The 14,766-nt window shown below is 42.1% G+C and overlaps 1 protein-coding gene across 1 annotated transcript in view; it reads left to right on the top strand.

The window, feature by feature from the left end:
- Rpn2 (Regulatory particle non-ATPase 2) overlaps positions 1-12,985 on the top strand; it is an 87,968-nt gene extending 74,983 nt beyond the window's left edge. Inside the window, exons 23-25 of the mRNA XM_075679806.1 lie at positions 8,184-8,772; positions 10,196-10,271; positions 12,843-12,985. Of these exons, the coding sequence (XP_075535921.1) occupies positions 8,184-8,772; positions 10,196-10,271; positions 12,843-12,925 (748 nt within the window). The 3' untranslated portion in view covers positions 12,926-12,985. The remainder of the gene's footprint in view (positions 1-8,183; positions 8,773-10,195; positions 10,272-12,842) is intronic.
- The last annotated feature ends 1,781 nt before the right edge of the window (positions 12,986-14,766 follow it).

Genomic DNA, 14,766 nt, shown 5'->3' with positions numbered 1-14,766 from the left:
GAAAGGCTCGCCGCACACCCTATCCTTCTCGCCCGATGAAAGGTCTATACCGTGACCAGAAAATGTTCTATATATAGATTAATTCGATTTAAATAGGTTCGATGTAGGCGGGTTCGACTGTACCGACCACATAAACACCGTGCATTGGGTCACCAGCTGTTGGTACCACCCGATGCCATTGATGACAGTATCGGTCGTGAATGCCACCGCGTGACGCTTGTTCACAACTGAGGGCAGGCCTATTGTGCTGGTAGCATGCGCAATTTCACAGGCATCTACTAAAGGAGGCAAGAGCGTGGAGCATTGTGAGCCATAGTACGTGCTGCTGCCACAAAGAGTTGGAAAGCTTGGCACTTGCAACTGAGAACTGCTTTGGCACTGCAGAGATTACTCAGAGGGCCTTTATCAGCCGCCCTGTTTGCACAGCAGTGCACTCAGGCCTGCTCACCCAGTAGTTGGTGAATGCTACATGGCTTCCAGGAATGACATGCTTCCCCGAAGAAGCCATTGAAGAAGCTATTTGCAATCCGCAGTATGCACAACTGACATGCACTCAATGTGGGCGCAGGTACACAAATCAACTGGTGAAGGCCCCGGCATACTGAAAACGTTTCGAAAGGAAAGTAAAGCACAGGCTTATGAAATAAAAAAGGTGGATTGCCACTATTAATTGCAATAGGCCCTTTTTGCAGAGTAGTTTGCTTGAGAAGAACGAGATGGCGATTGTGGCGGCGCACTGCTAAGGCCCCTCCACTCTAGAAAGTAGCGACACTCACCTTCGCATGCAGACTTTCCTCCTCAATTCTCCTTAAATTTCACTCTCCCACGGGTCGGCGCGCTGCACACGTCACGGTTTTCCTGCCAGCAGCCGCCGGGTGCCACAGAAGAATCAACGCGCATGGTTGTTTCAGCCATTTGAAGCATTATAAAGGGAAATTCATCGCCTAATGACATTGGTACTATGACCATGGTAAACTGTGTGGGGGTTCCACTCTGCGTGCAGCTAGGGGTGAAGGCAAGCTCCGGATCTAGCCTCAGAGTCGCTTCGTAATACTCCCCAACCCGTAGCGCGGGAATTGCGGCTACGTCGGGTTCAAATGAATAAGGCAACCAACAGTGTCTACTGTAACAATGTTTATTGCTACCAGCAATAAATAACACTGGCAGAGGGAAGTCCTCTCTGTAATAAGTAATAAATAGGTTTGCCTCGTTGCCTGGGGTAGTCAGGCAAACGATATCACTCATGGGTTGCGGCAGGTGATCCAGTCTGGCAGCTTAGGAGTTGAGTGTCAGAGAGAGAGGGTCTCCCGTGGTGGCACACTTTTATGCCTTTTTACCTTTTGCGAGGGGAGTTGCTCCTCACCTGCCGGATACATCTCCTTTTCCCGCGAGTCGGGGGGGGGAGAAGGGGTACGCGCGTCACAAGAGCGACGGAGAATGGGAGGGCGCGTAGTGCCTCTCTCCCGTGTCTACGCCGGATCGACGCGTCCGCCACATGCGAACGGGACGTCGCGAGTACGCTGGAGGAAATGGGAGCAGGTGCTCCCTACAACTTCCGACGGGTTGTGATGAGAAATATTTGCAAGAAAGGCACCGAGATAAACTAGCAGAAGTGCTTTAAAATGTGGCTATCGAGCTATATTTCAGAGACTTGCTCTCCATGTCAATGCCACTTTGGCCATCCATGGTGGAATGGAGTGCGGTATGCAGAAAATTTAAGCAGTGCAGACAAGTAATGCTATCCTTTCATATGCGTGGCTCTAAAAAAGCTTGAGAAAGATAAGCAGGAATATATGTGATGGTTTCCTAAAGGAAATCCGCCTCTATCAAGTGCACTGAAAGCACTTGGGCTAGTGCCACTACGCGAGACACATTCTGGGCTTTTGTGAAGAGTGAATAAAGGAGGCAATGCACGTGCTTGAACTTTGCTTACATTGCTTCACAATAAACTAACAGCATGCAACACATACATTTTGCCAGAAATATGGGGCCAAATGCAATGTGTGTAGCTCACATTTTGTGACAAGTCGTGAATAAAGCACACCAATTAAGCAATTTTCTTTCGTATTGCTGACTGCTTAGTGCATGGTGGATGCCAGCCTACATTTAAGTAGCTATTAAGTGATTTTGTTCTTGTTTTTCGTTCAGAACATCACAGACAGAAAGGTGAGCATCTACAGCATTCGTACGAAAAATTGGGCAACATTCTCAAGTTTCTGTATAAGAACTTAACATTATTTCATTTGAGAGGAAACCATTCCTTATGTGTATTTTTTTTTATTCAAGCCATTCGCTGCCGGTCTTCCAGAATTTCTAATACTTATCTCTACGAAACTGTTGAGCTTCTAGGAAGTTGGTTTGAAACTAGCAAACCAACTTCCTCAAGTCACCGAATGTACGCAGCCTATCCAATCAGTGGTGAATACTATGGTAATTGAGGATATCACAGTGGATGAAATAATAGCAGTTGTTAATGGGCTAAGAACTAAGGCAGCTGGGCTTGACCAAATAACTGTTAAGCTAATTAAGGACAACATTGACATATTAGCGGGTCCCCTCCTTCACCTATTTAATCATTCCCTTGATTCCGAAACATATCCCTCAGAATTTAAAATAGCAAAAGTAATTCCAATTTATAAGGACGGAGATCGCTCTAGTCCATCAAGTTATCGGCTGATTTCTATTACTAGCGTGATCAACACAGTGTTTGAAAAGATACTCTCTGTGCACATAAACAAATTCATATCCAAATACAATATACTGAGCCCCCACCAACACGGTTTCTGACCTCAGAAATCAACTTCCTCCGCTGTTTTCACCCTGACCCACCTACTTAATACGGCTCTCCAGCAGAATAAAATTGCGGTCGTTGTCTATCTCGACATAAAAAAGGCCTTCGATACAGTTGACCATCAGATATTACTGAACAAGATTAACAATCTAGGGTTTAGGGGCAAAATCCTGAACCTGCTTCGAAGCTACCTTAGTAACCGCAAACAGCAAGTAATACTTAAAAATTATACGTCTACTTTACAAACTGTACTAACTGGTGTGCCACAGGGTTCCGTTCTTGGGCCCATGCTTTTCTCACTACATAAATGATTTCCCTGCAACGCTTAGGCATTCACAGGCTTTGATGTATGCTGACGACACCGCTCTTCTATTTACTGGAGACAGTCTGCCCGATATACAGGATAAAATAAATGCAGAATTAGATAATGTTTTTAAGTGGTTCACGTCCAATGAACTGACCCTTAATCTTACTAAGACTAAGTATATAGTTTTTCATTCCAGGAAGAAAAAGCTCAATACTGAAATACTGGACATATCATTACGTGGCAATAAACTACAACAAGTTGTCTCCTACAAATATTTAGGCATTTTCTTTGATTCAGACATGTACTGAAAAACTCACATTAAACACCTTTGTTCTAAGCTTGCTTACGGATGTTATATTCTTCTTAAGGCTCGTGAATGTTTCGGATATCCTGTCCTACGCATTCTGTACTTCTCCTTCATTCAGAGCCACATATCGTATTGCATTGACTCATGGGGAAACACCTTTCTAACTTACCTTGAGCCTGTATTCCGTCTGCAAAAACGCGCATTAAGAATTATTACCTCATCTAGGTGTACACAATCCAGTACGTACTTGTATAGCTCATTGCATGTGTTGCCAGTGCAGGCATTGTATGAATTGAAAATCGCTGAGGTAATTCATAGTATTATCGAAAACAATAATCCACTTCCAATTACCTTGTTTAAAATCCCGTTGCGAAATACAAGAGCTGCAAGTAATCAGAGTTTTTTTAACTTGCCCCCATGTCAAAATCTGTACGGGAAAAGGCTCGTGGAATTTAACGGCGTACTTATTTGGAATTCTTTGCCAATACATATAAAAGAAGCCCGTAACTTTAGGTCTGCTGTGAGAAAATACTTTCTTGAAAAATACTGTCGATAAACGGAAACTTCTTTAAATTTAGATTCCTGTCTAAGTTGTACATGTCAATTGCTCAAGTTGTGAATGTCAATGTCATTAAGTATTATGTCTGTTTTGTTGCTCGTGCGCGTTGAGGATAAAAGAACGCTGAGTTATATTTACATTCGTGTCTGAGTTATCTATGTTTATATCACTATTATGTAATATGTCTGCTGCTTTTGTGTGCTCGCGTGCTGCGTTTTATAGCCTAAGTTCACTATGGACCCGGGACTAGCCAATGGCTATGGGTCCAGTAAGGCTTTCGTATTTTGTAAAATATGATGTAAATAAAGAATGAATGAATGAATGAATGAATGAATGAATGAATGAATGAATGAATGAATGCGAGTATTGAATAATGAAAAAGATGGTTCAAATATTTGCAGGCATGATTAAGCATTTGCGACTGGTATGCTATTCATTAAAAAAAAATAATCTTGGACATTAGCCTCGAAGTAGTTATAGTGACCTGAAATTTTAGTTAACATAATCTTGCGATAAAAGCAGCCTCCAAGGGCATGCCAGTACAATTGTAATGAACACGAAATTTAACTTGTGCTAAAAATGTGCGCATTGCAGCGTGCCTAGTGAACTAACACCATACATGAAAGCTCACTGCACTGTTATAAAAGAGCCGACCAATAAGCTTTTGTGGAGATCTTCATTTTTTGCACAAAAATGCACGCAAAAACACGAACTACTCACTGGAAACATTTTTAGACACACACACAAAGTATAACTTTTATTTATGACTAACCTGTTTTAATATCGGCTTGCAAGATGCATAATTATTTAAGCGAATGCTGAGCCACAGGCACAACATTGTAAAGGATATAGTATAGCTTAAAATGTTGCAAACACGAAAAGAAAATGCACTGTATTGTGACGTGCAAACAGTTATAAAAAATAAGTTCGCGACATGTTTTACACGCTCTAAATGTGCAGTGCACTGCTTCACTGGGATGAATTTAACACACTCTGGCTTGCAGATATTATAAAAATCTTCATGCAACTTTGCCTGCAAGTATTAAGAGAACTACAATACTTGCCTTGCAAATAACGGTGTTTTTCGAAGGTGCGAAGTCTTTTCTTCCGGTGTGTAGCCATTGTTTTCACTGCACAATGTCCTGTTTTCTTCTGGCGATTGTTAACAATGTTAGTTCTTTTTTCTGCCTGCTGCTGCATTGAAAAGTGCAGCAGCCAAGCATTCTTCCAGCAAATGAAGCTCACTTGCAAAATGCATGTATGCCATGGCAGCACAATCAACACAGGACAGGTGAATGGCGGCCTGAAAAAAGTAAGAATAGCTAAAGCAAGTTCCATGACGTCGTCTTGATGTAAGGGTCAGCTGATAGGGCTATTCATGCGCCGCAGCCAATCAGCACGCGGCGACAGCAAGAAGGAAAAAGCACAGCAGCACAGGTAAGGGTGTGGTAGCAAATATCTAAGAGTGTCGTTATTTTCCAAAACAACGGGGCTTTATGCACTGCACATTGCCTCAAGCAAAAGCATGCAATTGCAAAATCATTACCACTTCTGCCCTGCTGCTGTGTGATAAGCTGTCAGAAATGCAACTGGTTGCTTGCTTAGGCACTGTGTTGCATTCCTGTTGCAAAATGTGGAATTGTAGAGGGAAGACGTGGTAGATGGCTGCAAAATAGTGACTGGCATATTGAGGAATTGAATGAATCTGTGTGGCCAAGTTCTCAAACTGTTGCTACACAAGAACTGCCTACGCTGCTGACCCTTCACAATCCATGGCTTTCCTCAAGGATAAAAATTTTCTCATGTGCCAGCACTGTATTAACTTTCAAAGAACTCCAGGACATCTGAAATAATGATTATCTTCCATTGCACAGTCACAAAGAGAGTAGTGCTGCTTCCTGGCATTGTAAGTTCCTTGCTTCAAAGCGCTTACATACCCTCTGAAGCTGTGAAGAAAGCTTCATGTTGTCCACCTAGTCACTGTCTATGACATCTGCTGAAACAGAGCCTTGCCGAGCCGCTCTGGTGCATCATGGCGTACATTATAAAATAAACACAGAGGCAAGCAGTGGATGCATCACCACTTGATCAAACATGACAGCACCCATGAGATCATAGTGAAGATGATCTATAAAACAACCTAGTGATTTAGCTTCTCAAATAATTACAACTTTGTTGCATCGCTGTTGTGCACATAACCCTGCAAGGACGATAAAGGTGATCTCGTGTGAAGCAACCTGATGATCCTATTAATGTACTATCACTCACAGTGGCCTAGCTTGCTTAATTGAACTCATTAAATGTTTGAATTTCACAGCTAATAAAAAAATGAAGATGTATGCGTACAATTGGCCATTAAGTTGCTACTTGCGTTGTACTGGAATATAGGCATACTCACAGAGAATGATGTATAATTAACTTGCGCAACAATATTAACAGCGTAGGTGAAACGTAAGCAAAAAATATGCAAAAAGTACCAAGAAAGTGCAGAAACAGAGACTGTGTGGCTGAGTGCCAGCTCCCATTGAATGATTGCTTGCGCTTCTTTCAAGTAAATATAAACACTATGCGCATTTCGTGAAAGAATGAGCCATTCGAGGGCAACCATATAAGATCAATTAACTGCAGTCAGCACTTTTTATTATCAGAAAACTGGGCCAAATCGTTTACAGAACACTGCTGTGTACACTTCAATGCATGTTGTTGGCCACCTATCCACATCACCTATCCGCAGCAGTAGTGCTGCCACCTGTAGTTCAATCTTGCAGCAAATAAGCACACAGCTTTGACTATGAGATTCCATTGTTCATCTCCATCCCAGAATGGTGGCACAGAGATAATAACACGCATCTTTTGAACATCTCCATGTATTTTTACCCGTTATGAAAGGTTAGAACTGTGGGGGGAGAATCTGGTTTCACGTGGTTTTCATAAAACTTGTTTGAGGTGCAAAAATTTTAGAATTATCAAGCTTTAGCTGTGGGGCCTCTCACACCCGTGCTCTTGGGACAAAGGAACGACAGTACAGTAGTGCAAACAGTCACAAGGGCATTTATTGCACCTTTCATAGATCAATGCCTGCTAGCCGAGTTGCTATCCACAAAACATGCCGATGGGCGCGCGACAAATCTAGAAGTCTGACTCACCGCGACCGCATAGCGAGCGAATATGTTCGCCCCATGCTGGATCCCAACGCCTGGTCGTTCGCGCGTCCTGTCACGCGAACGGCGGCGCATTCCAAGACGGCCACACGAGACGGTCTTGCAGAAGCATGGGTCGGCGCACGCGCGCCACGGCACATCTGTACCGCTTGCTGATCTCGAACCCCAAGAGCGAGCGCCTTCCGCTCCCGCACCCAAGTAACCCCGCCGGTAGCAGCGCAACACTCACGCCATCTCTCGCGCTGCGCTTCAACCACATCGACCGCTGCGGGCGTCACGCAGGCCACGCGGCGAAGCGGGATTGCAGGAGATGGGGGAAAACAAGATATCTGGGGACGCGCGTGAGTTGCGCATCCCCACATAGCCAAAAACAAAGCACAATAATTATCAGATCAAATCGTGTCTTCTACAGAACTTCAGGAAAACTCATTCTTTAAGTATTCACAATGGCGGAACTGCTGCGTCAGTAGCTGCAAGGTGCTACATTTGCGAGTTGCTGAGCGTGGTCTGTTCCAAAACATGGAGCACACTGAAGGAGTTAGTCCTAAAGAAAGTAATGCATGTACTGTAAAATTGCAGTGCGAAATTGGGATCTGATTTTATTACACTGTTCCAGATTTGGAATGTCCTGCTGCAAATGCAAACTTTCCCCAGTTTACCTGCTTTGGATATAAAATATGCTCTCCAAAAGGGGCTTCAAAAAATGTTCTAGCAGTGGCATGCCTGGTACATGATATTCTGTTTAAAACAACCTGCCTGTATGCTCCTACACATGTGCAAACTGTCAGCGCTTTTGTTTTGCTTATGCTTTTCAGCTCTGTTGAAGTACAGTAGCAATTGATACATAATAAAGGAAGAAACCTTTAAAATAAGTATTCATGGGAGTAATATTTCAAAACTACCAAGAAAACCAGGTGCAGCAGCATTCACTGTTGCCCTTGTCTATTGTCAGCTGCTACAAACCAATTTTTTTAATAAGAATACTAGTTCCTTTTCCTGAAACTGCCTTGGCACGTATGCCCAGCCAAGGAGTGCAGCCGAGCATCTTTTTTGTTCAGGTACTGGTTCCCTCTGGCACACTTCCTGTCGCTGGCCCTGAGCCCCACCTGTCTGGTTGCCCTGACGGGGGAGCTGCACATGCCACGGCTGCAGATTCGGTCGGGGGCCAAACCCTCAACCTTTGCCTACCCACCACCACTGGAGGAGAAGAAGGAGCGGGAGCGCGAGAAGGTTACCACGGCGGTGCTCTCCATCACAGCCAAGGCACGCCGTCGTGAGGCACACAGCTCTGGCAAAGAATCGCCAACACCTGTGGCCACACCCGAGACCATGGAAGTGGATGAAGAACCTGCCACGAACACAGCAGCAGTAAAGAAGGAGGAGGCACCAGCTGCTGGCACGGAAGAGGCTAAAAAGGAAGGCACTGAGGCCCCTGCTGGCACTGAAGCCAAGGCGGAAGCCAAGTCTGAAGCCAAGTCTGAAACGAAATCTGAAGCCAAATCTGAAGTAAAGGCGGAAGCAAAGCCTGAAGCCAAGGCCAAACCAGAGCCGAACTTTGAGCTCCTCTCCAATCCAGCAAGAGTAGTGAAACCACAACTGAAGGTGCTTACCATGCCTGAAGGCTCACGCTATCGGCCAATCAAGGATGTGAGTTGCCACTTTTCGTTACTTGTTACTAGACTCTTTACAGCAGATCTAACAAGGTACATGTAACATGGTAACAAAAGTTTCAAAGAAGCTAACTGCAATTTAATAGCCATTTATGGGCCGCCTCAGCGCCATCTATATCTTGCGGGGCCAAGTTCTCAATGTAAATGACACCGTTTCCGTAAAGGCATAAGCACGTGGCCTCTTGCATAAAAAAATAAGCATGTTCTCTTCAAGGCTTGACACATCAAGTCGCCTTCTCTAGCTGCTAAGGTGCACCTTAGCAGCTAGAGAAGGAGTAGAGTAGGAGCAATGCCAGAATGCATTGCTCCTACACATGCCCCTGGCTGGAGAATGGGAGAATGGGAGAAAGAGTCCAATGTTGATCATTTCATGCCAGTGTGCCAGGCGTGTTGCTCGACCATTTGTGATTTTCTTGTAAGATATCATCATTATCTGCTACTTTGCTCAGTGATTTCCCAGTATATGTTTTATGAAAAAACAAAATTTCTTGTCACATGACATGCTTCTATAGCTTGCTGAAGTATGTGGACCATACTTGAGCAAACTTTAACTTGAACAAACTTGAACATTGAACGAACTTATTAAAACTTGAGTGAACTTTAGAAGCAAACAAACAAGAAAAATAATATAAAAGGTATATTAGTGTGTAATGCTGCACAACCTCATGTGGTAAAACAAATAGGTTTGTCTTCTATACGCAGTGGTTCCAATTCGATTGGAAAAGGGGTTTAAAAGCTGGAAATATTGATGAAAATTTGCCAAATTGACTATCTTCTACTAGAAAAATTACTATTGATTTATTCATTGTAATGAATTTTACCTGACTGCCTTAGAGGTTTACTTTTCAATAAAAGTTCCCATGCTTCAATACATGGTTCAAATTTTTTTGAAGAAAAAAAGATGTTTCGACAAACACACCAAAATGTCAGTTTTTATCTAATTTCAGCACTGATTTTCGCACTGAGGTGCTTCATGTAGAAATATGACAGAAAAGGCATTAGATATGGCTGTTTGTTGTTTTGCGGCCTGTCTTGGGTTGCCAGGTGGCCTACTGCTCACAAAATTTTTTAACCACTTATTTGACCAATTACTAGGACTGTCACATACAACCAGATGTAGATGTGGTACAAATTGGTGAAGAATGACCAGTAAACCTTATTTCTGAACTAAAAAGGATTCTTTATGTTTATTTATACAAAACCTTTGCTTTCTTAAAATTAACTTTTGAATGCGTAAAATTACGATTATTTTGTTATATCCAGTGGTTCGATGTAACCATTTTTGTTATGATGAAATTTGACTACTGGGACTGAAAGTGCAACTTTGTGGATTGTGCCATCAAGTAGATAAGCACTGTGCCATTCTGATTTCCTCACAAAGTTTTCGGTTTCTGCTGCAGATCACTATTGGTGGCATTATCATGGTGACAGACACAAAGTCAAGCGAAGAGGAAGAATTGGTAGAGCCTGTCTCAGGTAAGGCCTCTTTAAATGTTTGCAGTCACAAGCATTTTCCCATTGTATGGTGGTTCTGGTCAGGAACTATTTTTAGTGTTTTGGATGATGTGCAGAAAGCTCTTATATGAACAAATGCATAGTGAGTAATGTCAAGAAAATTTTATTATGCCTGAGGCTCTCATACGCATACATTCTCCAGTCAGCATCACGTAGTGAGTAATTATCGCAGGAATCGTTTTCTCGGGGATCCTCATTGTCACTTTCTTCTTCAGTGCTCTGAACTAAGAATGTTTGCTTGTCGCCTCAAGGCGGAATCTATTCATCCTCAGCACTGAGTCATCTTCATATTCACTAAACTCGTGCGAGTTCTTTCCATAAAGTGTAGGCAAAGAAAATGTTATAATGCACATTCTAATAGGACATGTGTGCCACTAAACTGTGCTGTCCTCGTATGCAGAAGCTGTGGAGTGAAATTTTCAATAGTGGAATAAGTTTCTGAACGTTACCGCTTCCGAACATCTCACAGGAGCCAATATTTCTTGCGCAACACATGACTGCAGAGGGTTGACATGTTATTTGGCACAGAAAGTGTGCTTTTATTTGGTTACAGAAACAAACTTTTTTAACCTATGGGTGGCTCTGAAATCATTTGAAAAATTTAGCTTTCCAAAGAAACTAACTTTAAGAAAGAAAGTTAATGTGAATATGGAATGAACAAAACTTGCATTAATTTTTCACTTGTCACATATTTTTTGCATTTGGTAACATTCAATTGATTGATTGTCATACGAAGATACAGCAGAGGTCAGAATTCGCAAGCTTACCTGACTGCACATTACTTGCCCTACAAATCGACTGAGGGGCTTGTGACAATCTGTGATGTTTTTCTGCTTGACCATTCTCTGTAGCATGTGATTAATTGCACATTATAGCTGACTTGATCTCCCTAGAGTGTGATAGCATGACAGCCAGAATGGTCACTCTTATAAAAATTCTGGCTTACAAACCTCAAATGCTGCTACAAAGTAAGATTCCGGAAAATTTTTTGTACAACATACAATTGAAAGTTACTGCATTTGGTGTTGACTCAATGAAAATTTCTTTTCTGTTATGCTTAATTAGATGATTCTCAGAGAGTCGACAAACCTCTCTATCAGAAGAAATGCAGCTGTAGTTTTGCCTTTTACAACAGCAACATTTGCAGCATGGTGTACATAAATTTTGTGTGAAAAATCCAACAAGTCATTGCACATAATCCGAATTTTCGATAGCCATTACACCCTATATTCCTACATTAGTCCTACAGAGTCGAATGAGCAAATAAGCCCAAAAAAGTATCAGTCAACTGCTGTACATGCATGGCTTTTGCACATACTGAAAGACAAGTTGTGACATGTTTCATAAATTTTATGTGCTTTCAATCATGTAAAGAATGTTCAATACAATATATACACATGTAATCTGTAGTACATCACCACACGTAATAACAGTACAGTTGAACCCACTTATAACAGTATCGGTTTTAACAATAGTATATCGGATATAAGAATGAGCAGCCGCAGCACCGTGAATTTGTGTATGTTGTATGATAAAATAAACCACTTACTACAATATTCCCGTGCCACGTTATCGGTTATAACAATCAAATCTGGCCACTGGGTGTTTGCGTCAAAAGAAAAAAGAAAATACGAGCCGCTGCACCTGCCTGTGTTATGTGCATGCAGCACCGCACGCCTCTCTTTTGTCTCCCTTCCACCCCTCTGGAACTCGAATTGAAAGCACCAGCAGCACCGACTTCAGAGGAGTGGAGGGTAGACTAAAAGAGGTGCTGGTGGTGAGTACATTGAAATAAGCAGTATGTTACCCATTGAACATGGTAACATGCTCATTGTTACATCGGAGTATTGTTAAACCGTTAATACTATAAGTGGGTTCAACTGTATTTATTTCTGTAATTAATATGTTTAGGTACTTGTTCCTTCTGTCTTTTTCATGCAATCCTGGTATAACAATTTTTAGTTATAGCAATGGAATTTTCTTGGCACTTGAATATTGCTACAAGTGAGTTCAACCGTAATTGCTTTGACTACCACTCTCCTGTGCACACGCCTCTTCATGTTGCCAGGGAAGAAAGTTGCGTTAGTTGTTGCATACGCTTAGTGGAAAATTATTTTCTAGCACAAAAAAAGAAAGAAAAAAGGCTTTCCTTACTATTTTTACTATTTTTATTATTTCCTTACTTTTACTATTTTTCTTTCCTTTCCTTCCATATAGTGGTTGCTCTAGCTGTTGTCTCAATAAACAAAAGAAAAGAACTGAAAATAGTAATTTTGCCCTGCTCTTTCCTTGTTGCCTGTTATTTTCTAGGCTTGTGCGAATGTTTTGCTATTCAGCATTCTCTTTGGTTCAAATTTTAGTGTTCAGAACAAACAAATTTAAATTTGAAAATGTGCAATGACAGTTTTGGTTTTGGTGAACAAGTCGCATTACCTTGCCACAGCTCTTAGCCAAGACATGTCAGAGACAAAAAATTAATTTATTACTGCTGAGAATTTATTACCCCTCATGTTGGCACTTCTCCTCTTCCAGCTGGAGGCCCCACTGCAGAGAGTGACGAGGGTGACGAGCCTGAGGCTCCAGAACCATTCGAGTACCCGTTTGACCATGACTGATTGCTATGTTTATCTGTGGTTTATTGCTGCTGTGTGAATACAAATTTGGACTTAGTTTCTCATGTGTCTCAGAAGTGCATTTCCAATGTGCGAGCAACACCCCTCACTGATAGGCCTTTCCTTCCCTGGTGCAGCCCCATCATGCACCCTTGTTTTGGACCACCATTAGTTAACAAGTGTTCTACTTTTGTTGGCTTCACGTGAAGTATGTGTGTTCAACGTTTCACATTTGCTGACTTTCCTTAAGTGCTCTGTACTGGCAATAAAGTTGGCTGAACATGCATTAAATTTAAGTTGCCAGTGAGTTAGGCTGTCCGTGGCTCTAACAATGCTGACTGCAGATATTGTTTTTACTTCTTTGAGTCATTTCTGTATTAATTTAGTATTGCTGCATTAACATGGTAGTACTAAAAATGTGCTTGTTGTAAGGGTAAAAAGAAATGTTCTCAAGCTGGGACTAGATTGTCTCTATCTGGAGCTGAAAGCTGGTATTGATGTATGAATGTACAAGATTGGTGCTAGTTAGCTTGTTAATAGCATAGCAAACAGTGCAGACAACAGGACAAGAAAATAGTGGATAGTAGTGATAATGCCTGTTAAGTAGCATTGCGCCTTATCACAACCATTGATTTTCTCTTTATGCATTTTTTACCCTTTTGTGCAGGAGGTTGGGCAACTGGTTTGGAGAATTCCCATGTGGAATGTGGTTTGAGAGTCCTTCACAGAAGGGGCATCAGTGTGGGCAGGATAGGTGGTGTGCAGGATAGGTGGTGTGCAGGAGTGCGAGGCTGGGGAGCATGTTAGCTTGGAGGCACAAATAACGTGGCAGTTCCTGTATGGATTAGTCTCATGTGTGGTGGAGGGAGTGTTTTTTGGTGTTGTATGTGTGTGGGATCCTTTCCATTCTGTCTTGATGGGGCTGGCCTATCGCTGGTGAGTGGAGGTAGTGTTTAATTCCAACCAACTAAGTACAGCAAATCAGTCATCATGCCATCGACGTGATACTATGGTTGTTACCATTGTCACCTTGCTGCTGTCATCACATACATGCTGCTGTCACATACACAATTGCTCATTTTAAACAAGCATGTTCATAAGTCTGGTCACACTTAGCAGACTCCAGAACAATGGTTGATAACCAGCTTCACATGACATTGATTCCCATGGTGCGTGGAATCTGCAAAATTTTCTCTCATACCTAGTTCTGTTGCAGGCGCTACCAGATGTTACGTTTTCCCGAATCATGCAACCTTTCTTTTGGGGTCCACTAAAAAACTTATTGAGCGAATTGTCATACTGAGTCCTGAAATGATTGAGGACCCACCAGATGTTATGTTTTCCCGAATCATGCAACCTTTCTTTTGGGGTCCACTAAAAAATTTATTGAGCGAATTGTCATACTGAGTCCTGAAATGATTGAGGATGTTCAGCCAACTTTATTGCCAGTACAGAGCACTTAACGAAAGTCGGCAAATGTGAAACGTTGAAGTTGAAGATTAATTTGCAGAAGACCAAGGAAATTTTCAATAGTCGATCAAGAGAAAAAGAATTCATAATCTGCAAGTCAGCCCTTAGAATCTGTGGAAGAGTATACTTAGGTCAATTACTTACAGGGCACCCTGATCATGAGAAGGAAATTTACAGAAGAATAAAAATGGGTTGAAGTGTATACAGCAGGCATTACCAAATCATGACTGGGAGCTTACCACTATCCTTGAAAAGTGTACAGTCATTGTATTCTACTGGTATGGATGTATGGGACAGAAGCTTGGACGTTAACCAAGAAGCTTGAGAAAAAGTTAAAGACCACGCAATGTGCAATGAACGGAGGATGTTAGGTG

Source organism: Dermacentor variabilis, chromosome 2 (genome assembly GCF_050947875.1).
Source record: "Dermacentor variabilis isolate Ectoservices chromosome 2, ASM5094787v1, whole genome shotgun sequence".
Lineage (NCBI taxonomy): Eukaryota > Metazoa > Arthropoda > Arachnida > Ixodida > Ixodidae > Dermacentor > Dermacentor variabilis.
This window is presented reverse-complemented; position numbering and strand designations above follow the sequence as displayed.